General features: G+C 48.9%; 1 protein-coding gene across 1 annotated transcript in view; it reads right to left on the bottom strand.

The window, feature by feature from the left end:
- Nucleotides 1–8,286, bottom strand: part of LOC120720003 (rho guanine nucleotide exchange factor 17-like) — a 66,251-nt gene extending 57,965 nt beyond the window's left edge. The window contains exons 1-2 of the mRNA XM_040009582.1: nucleotides 8,095–8,286; nucleotides 2,591–7,961 (exon numbers count right to left, since the gene is read on the bottom strand). Of these exons, the coding sequence (XP_039865516.1) occupies nucleotides 2,591–7,855 (5,265 nt within the window). The 5' untranslated portion in view covers nucleotides 7,856–7,961; nucleotides 8,095–8,286. The remainder of the gene's footprint in view (nucleotides 1–2,590; nucleotides 7,962–8,094) is intronic.
- Nucleotides 8,287–9,763: the final 1,477 nt, after the last annotated feature.

The raw sequence follows: 9,763 nt of genomic DNA on the forward strand, positions 1-9,763 counted from the left end.
GTGGTTACTTTTTCCAAACATTTAATGAAGGACTTTACCAATGCATGATCAAACATGTTCAGTTTCAGCCATAAAATTAATATCTGTCAACATAATATTAAACATGTTGGTCAAAATTCTCTCATAGCACTGCCTTACATGAAAATCTGGACATCTGCATAAATATTAATAAGATTTGTCCCCAGGCAGTTTCAGTGTGAGGATCCAAACGTTTGTCAAACATGTAAACTTTAGAGATTAAAGGTTTCCGCTTTAGTGAAGAAGAAAAAAGCTAATGGTTATATTAAGATTTTACATTTTACTCACCTCTGGTTCAACAATAAACCAGCCTTTTCCTACCATCTGCTCCCATTACCTCTCATTCCTTCACTCCCCTCGCCTCCCTTCCTTCCCTCCATTTCCCTCCTCTCCCTGTTCTATTTTGATCCTGTAACTTTTTTTAAAACCAGAAAGTTTCCTTCCAACTCTCTCCTTTTTTTGCTCCCTGCCTTCCTCTCTCCGTCTCTCTCTACCTGACACTTGGCTCGCCTGCCTGCCGTGCACCAAGACAAAACGTTATGACCTCACTTCGGTGCAATGTTCCAGAGAGACACAGAGAGACAGAGCAGCGAAGGATGAAATAACAGGAGGTAGAAATATAGAAGAATTGGCATTAAAAAAAGATAAGTGGAGATGGGATGAGGGTATAAAGTAGAAATGCAGCCTGGAGAAAAGAAAACAGCTATGATTGGCAACATCTGGATGTGGACGGGAGAAGAAATGGGGACTGGAATGATGCAAAGGGGCACGGGAGGAGGAGGAGAGGAAAAACAACAGAAATTAATGGGAGATTTTGATGTCAGGAAACTGCACCATGGCTGAAATAAGCCATGTCTCCAGAAAAGGAAAGAAACACGCTCCTTCTTCCTCCCGTTCTTCATCCCTCCCTCGCTTTAAGAACTTGCCTGCGATCCATTTTAGCTTGGCACTGTTGTTATTACATTCAATCCAAATCTCTCTCACACACAGAGCACCAGTGCTGCAGGACCCTAAACACAGTCACCTGGCAAAAGTCTATGCTCTGAAGATTTGGAGCAAAAAAGAGGCACTGACATAGTCCAGACGAACAACATGCATGGGCTCACACATACACAGGAGTATGACTAAAGAGGATAAAGAGAAAAACAGTTTTATACGCATGCGGGCGACACACAAATAAGAGTGCACCGGACACAATAACATGCACATAGCCAGTACTGCTGGAAGTCATCAAACCCTTCAGTTACTGCAACAACTTCCCTTTTCCCTAAACCCATTTCCTGCCCGATGAGGGTCACTCGCCAGCCACTGCTGCTGTCGCTAAGGACAATCGATTGCAAACAAATGAAGAGCAAACGTAACTGATGCAAATATTATTATCAGTGAAACCAAAAACAGCCCTGTGGACTGGATGCTGAAGCCGTGGAGCCGCACGCAAAGCTACATAATTGTTTGTTTTGAGCAAATAAAAACAACAAGGCTCAGATTCCTGAAACACAGACATAGCGACAAATCTCAAGTAACCACAACAGTCGCTATGATAAGCAGCTGATGATGTAAGAAAACTGAAGTCTCGGACGTTAGGTCTGCACCTTCCTGTCCTTCCAGGCCTCAGACTCCATGAGGTGTGCTCTAAGCAAGAGCAGCCATGCATGGCAATCAGTGACACACACACACACACACACACACACACACACACACACACACACACCTTTAAATTGTCTACTCAAATTGAGTAGAAAAGCTCCATATAAGTACCATTTTTCTTTAAAGCTTTCCCATGTGCCCTTCAGTTTCTCTTGACAGTTAGTAACCTTTATATTCCAATGATACAACAAGACAGACGGTCTCTCCCGGTGTTTAGACAGCAATAAGCAAATGTAACATTACATCAAACATCCACACGCATAAACCCAGTCTGTGTTTGGGAGAACTGTTTATTACATCCCCCCTCTATGATTCTGGCACGGAGATAATCGAAACTGGATGAAACAAATAAACGAAAACAGACTCGGCGGGCTTCAGTCCATTCCTTAATGCCCTTTGTCTGCAATCCGTTTAATCAAACTAATAACATCCTCTGATGTTTGTTTAAACACAGCTCGGCCTATAATGGCTTCTGTATTGTAAGGTCTGCGTCCAAACATGCTCCGAAACTAGCTGCACGGGTCCCGAATGAAAGCGCTTCATAAAAGCAGAGATACACACAGGCACTGGGTGCAGCTGCACAACTGTGAGAGCAATCCAGCAGTGCGATGCTAACAAAAACAACAAGAGCTCTTACAAGACTGGTGGAAGTAGAAAATAAATGTTCAACATTCTACCAAACGTTTCTCACGCTACATCTGTGCTACCTCGAGTAACAGGGAAACAGTGAACCTCCAATTTTGAAACATAAAAACTGAAAGTGCGTGTCTGTGTGTAATACTGTGTGGTGTTCATGGCTTCTTTTTTGCAGCTAACAATGGCACATTTATATAATTGTTCAGGGAAGTAGGTGAGCATTTGAGGTTAGATTATCCAAACTCAATGATGTCAGGTAAAAAAAATCCATGAATGAAAGATAACTCACCACTTTAGGCTTGGCTCTCTGTGGCGTGGGCGCGGATGGAGCGTCCTCCTTCTTCTGTGGTCCGGCTTCTGCCACTCCAGTGGGGCTGGTCTCGCTGGGTCCCTCTGAAGCTGACACTGCGCAGTGTGCTGAAAGCCCTCCTGGGCCCTCGGGTTCCCTTTCAGAAGTTCTCAGATCAAGGATGTATTTCTGCGTCACATCCTCCAGCGAAGGGGCCTCATCTCCTGAAGGCCTGCTTCCGGGCGGGGGTTCTGTAGCGGATCGGACGGCAAAGTCTACCTCCTTGAGGGGCTGGAGTTGTGGAGGTGGGGAGATGGGGATGAAGGTGGTGGGCTCGCTGGTGTGGCGGGCATGCTTGGGTATGGTTTTGGGTTTGGACTGCAGTGGCAGTGGGGAAAGAGGAGATGCGAGCTTGGTTTGGTCGCTGCGGTCCTCGTGCCCCTCTGAGCCCAGCTCCGCCGGCTCAAATGGATCCTCAGGAGGGGAGAACGTCAACCTGTTTGGACGTTTTCTGGTGGGCCGACGATTCATCCTGGGAGAGAGAGCTCCGGCTAGTTTAAGGTCAAAGTTAAACTTCTGGACCTCGTCCTCTTCACCTTGGTCTATGACATCACCATCTTCATCATCGTGGTATTCGGAGGGAGCGGTGCTTTCCGACAGGGAGCGAGCCTTTGTGACTTTATTACTGCCATTCGGCTGCTGATGCAGATGTGCATGTTTAGGTTTAACTTCGGGTTCCCACAGTTCCTCTCTCTGCTCGCTCAGGATTGGCTCGCTGCTGGAAGGTGGAATCTGGCCCAGGTGCTCCAGCTCACTGATTGGCTGAGTGCTGCCAGTCTGACCTCTGCACTGAGGGTCATTTTGAGAAATAAAAGGGGCATCACTACGGCGACTGGGGTCACTGAATGACTTCTTCTTGGGGGCTTTGCCATTGCTGTGCTCATCTGCCATCAGTCTGTCCATCGCACCTGGCTCAGCCACAATGTTCCTGATCACCCCACTGTAATCCCGAATGGCGTCATCACGAAGCCCGCCATCACTGCAAACTGACAGGTCACTGGCCACGCTGCCTTTATATTCTGACAGCGTGCCCACAGAAGAAGCTTCTGGAGCACCTCCCCCTCCACCTTTGACAGACAAGGATCCTAACAGGTTGCTGTCCACAGAAGAAAAGTTGTTGTTCCCCTCTTCTGCCACAGAGCAGCGCCGCTGAGGCATGGGGTCACTGAGAGAGCGGTAGACTGTAGACTCGCCATTTCCCACAGCTGATCCTGTTGTTGACTCTGCATTGCTGCCATTACTGGAATCAGAGCCCGCGTTACCAGAGGGGGAGAATTTGCGCCTTCGACGGACAGCGTTCGGGGTTGCGGGGGTTTCAGATCCTCCCCCTCCTCCCGCAGTGGCTGCTGACCCCCCGGCACTGTTACCGTGGATCCCCTCACTGACGTTGGCAATACCAGCAGCAGTGTTCTGCTCTGTGACAAGGCTGTCATTCTCAGCCACACGGGCAGGAAGAGCCACAGTGCGAGGCGCGCTCACCTCATTCAGACGATTTGCACAGCTCAAGCTGTTCTCTGTGATCTTTTCTCCCTCCTGCTTAAACCCGTCCACCTCATGGAGCGCAGACTGCTTCCATACAGTGACCGGCTGCTCTAGCACATCCCATGCTATTCTTGACCCCAAATCGACCCCTTCTGAGCCCAAGTATGACCTATCTGAGGGGTCGCCGGGTCCCGTCTCAGGCTCCGTCACAATCCCTTCATCTGTTAAACTCGACTCAGGGCCCGAAAGTTCATCCACAGAGCGGTCGTAGAACACGCTTTCATCCGAATCACCCTTCAGCGTGACTCTCTCCAGCTCTCCACTCTGTCTCTTTGACTTCTCCCAGTACTCTGTGCCCCTGCTGTTTAGCTTCTCCATCTGCATACTTTGTTTATCTCTCTCACCCCTCTCCCTCACCTTGTTCTCACTCTCCCTCTTATGTTTATCCTTGTCTTTTGTGTTCTCAAACCTAGCCCCTTGATCTCTCCTTGCCTCATCCTTTATGCCCTCCCCAGCCTTCTCCATCTCCTCGATTGTTTTCTTAAACTTCAAACATTCAGCCCTAGAAATACTGTCACTTCCTCTTACAGCGACACAATCCTCGTCATCATCTTCCCTCGTGCTCATCTGGCAGATATCTCTAATGACCTGTCTGGCTTCCTGCACATACATGTCCTGCACTGGCATCGCTTCATCATCATCAAAATCACCATCAAATCCATAATCCCTCATTCTGCGCCCTCTCCCAACCCTAAAATCGCCACCATCACTTTCTACTTCCCTGTCTGACACCACCACCCTCCCTCCACTGCTCTCTCCATCTGAATCAAGCCGCTGCTCAGAGGAGCTCCTCTTTGTTGGGCCGCTTGTCAAGTAACACCTGGTGGCAGGAGCAGGTTTGTCTGAATAAGTAAAGGATTTCGCACGCCGCAAAGTGGCTGTCAGGTCTTTGAGAGACGGGCGACGCCCTGAAGATAGCAGGGTCCCGCCGTGAGCCCCTGAACCAATCCTATACACTGATGATGACCCCTCCCCAACCCCTGATCTATCCCCTCCACTTGATTTATGCACCCTCAGGCCCGGCAAGTCAGATTTGAGAAAGCTTAAGAGCGTCATAGTTTCTGAGGTGATATCAGGGTTGGATGTGGATATCTGGTGTTTCTCATTATCACTGACCCTACCCCCTGCTGTGATTTTCCTTAATCCCACGTTCTCACCACCTCTCTTCCCTGAAGATAACCCACTTTCTCTGGCAAGTGCACTAGGCAACGGTGTTACAGCTGGCACAATCTTGGGGCGCACACGCACAGGGGCACGGGAGAAGTTGTCCCCATGGCCGAAGCTCGGGGAGCGGTACATGGTAAAATTCCCATGGTAAGTTTTACTCAACACGGAAGACGCCGCCGCTCTACTAGTGCTACCTTCTGCTCCCCTCGTATTACACAACACATTAGCTGCACGGTTGGCACAGCCAGCCAAGTCCTCCTCTTTCAGTGTCTCGGTGCTTGAGTACCGGCTGCTGCAACGTGACTCGCCGGGGCTGGACAGAAATGGGGGTATGCTGACCTTTGACACTCGCGACACACCCGGGAGCGTCACTGAGGTCACAGGTGAGGTGATGCGCTCCCACTGCTGCACCCTGGCTCTGTGACTGCTGGGTTCTCGTGCAGAGTGGCTCCGGGTTACCGCCCCACCAAATTCCCCTCCTGTGTTTTGCTGGTGCTGCCTCTCTAGGTGCTCCATCATCACGGCCGCATCACTGTCACTGTCTTCTGATTCGCCATCATGATCGTCGTAGTCATCACGGCCTGTTATTAGAGCAGCCCCGCTGACTTTCTTCTTCTTCCTCAGCGAGCGCCGGCGGACTGCCTCTCGGCAGTGGGGGCCTAATGAACCAGGACTGTCCTCCTCGCTGCCTGAAGACCTGCCAATGGCCTTTGTGCCCCACCAGCCATTTTTACTGTGGGATAAATAGCTGCCTGCTCGCTCTGTGTCACCCCTCTCTCCTGCCCGGTAGGACACAGACGGAGAGGGCTTATAAGAAGCACTCCAACTGCCTCCTCTTTTTCTCCTGGTCTGCTCCTCCTCTTCGTCTCCAGAGCTAAACCTCCAGCGGGAGCTGAGGGGAGAAGCAACTTTCGCTGGGTGTGTTAACTCAGTGGAGGGAGCTACAGTGGAGGAGGAGGAGAAGGAGGAGGCGGTAATGGCTTTATCTGGAGCTGGAGCAGAGGAGAGAGAGGAGGCGGAGGGGGCTGGAGCTCTAGAGGAGCTATGTAAGGAATGTAAACTATCCCTGGGCAGCCCGACCCCCTGTCTATCCCTTCTCTCCCTCGCTGTCGGCTGGTGAAGAGAGGAGGAGCAGGAGGTGGTGTCCGAGCTCTCCGATCGACTCCGAGACGAAGCGGGACAGGGTTGAAGGTCAGGGTTAGGGTCAGATGTCAATCCTGTCGATCTGGGGGCCTGAGCCGCCGCCTCAGCGCTGGGACTATGAGACCTGTATGGAGATGATTTAACCCCGTGGTAGCGACCACAACTGCTACCAGAAGTGTTTCTGCCAGACACTCTGTTACTCTGACTGTGCGCCTCTATGTCTGCCTCCTCATCATTTGAGTGCCGAGAGTGGTCGGCTTTGGAGTAAAAGCACAAACCATACGTTAAAGTCTCTTTAGCAGCACCGCTCTCTCTGCTCTGTACTCCAGCTAGGCACTTGTCATGAAAGGGCAGGTCACAGCCTTCATTAGCTGAGCTGCAGGGACACAGTCTGTGTCTCTCAGAGCTGCAGGTGAGCTCCTGCAGGTGGCCTCGGCCAGCTGCCTTTAAATCCTCACAAGCTTCAACAGTCTTGCCCTGCTGCAAAGGCTTGCTTTGCCTCTCATCAAACAGCTGTCTAATTTTAGTAACACTGGGCCACTTGTCAGAGTGCAGGGGGTGAAAGTCAGTGTAGTGTGTGGCGTGATAACTTCTGTGGGCTTTGCAGGGTGGAGGAACCCCTCTACTGCTAACATCCTCCTCTTCATCTGGAGTCAAAGTCTTTGTGAGCTCAGAAGGAGGTGCATTAATCTGGGAATAGTCTCTCTTACCCGACTTGCCGCCGCTGTCGCTTGATAAACTTCTAAAAATCCGCTTGTCGCTTTTCCTGTCCGAGTCTGAGCCTGACACAGAGTCGGTGCCCGAGTGAAACTTAAGCGCCTCTGCTGTTGCGCTGTCACTATCCTGGAAATATCCACCACCGACACCGCCGCTGTCCTCGTGAAAAGTTTTCCCAGGTGGAACCCCGTCACTCCTGGAGCCTCGGGCCCGGGGAAAAGTGCTGCTCCCCCGCGTGTCCGCTGCACAGTCTCCCGGCGAGGCTGTGTGCGTCCTGGCGGAGCCGCTGCTGTTACTCCTCCTGCTGCTGCTGTTGCTGAACTTCTCAGTCAGCTCGCGGATGGATGGAGAAATGAAGGAGAGAAGAGAGGGAGAGCCTCTCTTTGGCTCTGCGGTTAGGAGGCTGGCGGTGGTGGCAGAGATTTTGGAAACTTTTCTTGACACACTGACATTACGCGTCGTCGTCGTCAAGGGCTGCTCTGCTTTGCTGGGCACCGGGGGAAGGGCGACGCCAACTGCCTCCAAATCCCCTGATTTGTGTGGCTGCTCTTCCCTCCTGTTGGCGACCCAGGACCCCAGCTTTCTGAAAGAGACGCTGCGATACACAGCCGCATTCTTCTCCTCGCTTTCTGCCATTGTTCATGTCTTTTGTTACGGCTCTCACACACGCATTGGCAACTCCACGGGTAGCTGTTACACATCCAAGCACCTTTTCTTAGTTGTGGTCCATCTGCAGTTTAACCTAACAGCAAGAAAAAGGGGGGAAATGAGTGCTGGCAAAGCTTCATATTGCTCTGTAACGAGGTTAGTTAAGTGATAAATAAAGTGTTCAGTGAGTAAAGTAGGTGAGTGCTGCCCTCTTATCAAAAACTTACATGTTGTCGATTCCCGAAACCGTATCCGTGCCAAGAGGGAAAGCGATACAAGGTTTTTTTTTCTTCTTCTTTGGCCCCAAATCTTCACAAACACAACTTCTCCATTGTTTTCCTCTCACTGTTTCTAAACGTGTGCCCATCGCCAGGCACGGGCCCTGCGCATCATTCCCTAATAATTCCCAAACTGTTTATGGACTCCCTGTTTTGGCATGATTTGCTTTTCCGTGACTTATGTTGTTTTTTGCATGTAAATGCCTGAGATAGAGGCAGAGAGGGGGGTGGCTGGGCGGGACCAGGGGTATAGGGGCAGTCATAGCCCCCCTCGGGGATTGAGAGGAAAAGCTTTTTTTCCCCTTTTTGATAGGAGAGGGGATATACTGTGGACTAACAAGATGTAATTATAGCTCTTTCCCTTGCGAAAAAACCCCCAACACACACACACACACACACACAATTCTAAGTGTTTTAGACACTCCAAAATATTTATTTATTATTCAATACCTACAATTTGGACTTGCAACATCTTTATGAAACCTAAAGGATGTCAATGAAAACATAGGTGCTGATTTCCGAGATGCATTCAAGGTGTTACGTTTAAAAATCAGCCTTCAGGGGTAAAAAAAAAATTCACAAAGGAAGCCAAAGAGTTTGAGTTACTGCACAGCTCCAGCAAACTTTGGTGTGATGGTGTTTGTGAATTACTGTGTCAGCATTCAGGGGGAGCTGGTGGTGTTGGTGTGGTGGTGGCAGGGAGGATAAAAGTTTTCACTCGTGCACAATAACCCCTCTGTGGTGCTTCCCATGTGGCTGTCTGGTTAACAGGTCCTTTTGTTCCAACGGGGGAATTCTGTTTCACAGGCTGTGAGAAAAGTACACGCTGGCTGCAGCGCCCCCTAAAGGCTCACTCGTAACACGTCAGGTCAAAGGTGGAGGTTGATGGAAGAACCCAAACGAGCCCGGTGAGGTCAGCCCATCTATCTGTGATGGCATGATGCATTTAAATTGAGGTAATTTAAATTTAAATGACCTCGCAGGGTCCGAATGTGTTTTGGATTGAAAGGATTTTTGGAGTTTGTTTGATTGTTTTTGTGTTTGTTAATGTTTTTTTTTTTAATTCCAGCAAGAAACATTTTCAGGAAATCCCCATCTGCCTTAGTAATTCACTCCTAACCAACCAATTACTTTTCTTTAAACACAAACAAATAGGAAGAAGAAGTACTGATACAGGAATTGAAACATTTCTTAATAATTCAGACTAATTCTCTATTAGCTCAAAATCTTTAAGAAAGTTTGTTTGCTTTTTGCTTTTGTTTTTTTAAAGGTTCTCCAAACTTTTGCAAACTTGTTAGTTTTTTGTTTGTTTGTTTTTTACATTTTTTAAATTGTATTTCAAAATACACAATATTTTTTTCTGGTGGAGCACCAGTGTGTGTTGAGTTTTTGTTCTGTAAGTTTGTTTGTTTGTTTTTTCACCAAAACCACTGCATTTACATTTTTATTCTAGCTTGTAAAAGTATGTGGTTCACTAATATTTATTTTTATGTCCTTTTGGATACAAACAGCATTGATCTGGTTCAGATACTCTTCTCACATCTCTTCACACATTTTTTCCATCTCTCTACACTGCTGAACACCGAATCAGAGTTCCTTTAACTTGGAAACTGAAGAG

The sequence above is a fragment of the Simochromis diagramma genome, unplaced genomic scaffold (genome assembly GCF_900408965.1).
Source record: "Simochromis diagramma unplaced genomic scaffold, fSimDia1.1 OVJJ01000344.1, whole genome shotgun sequence".
NCBI lineage: Eukaryota > Metazoa > Chordata > Actinopteri > Cichliformes > Cichlidae > Simochromis > Simochromis diagramma.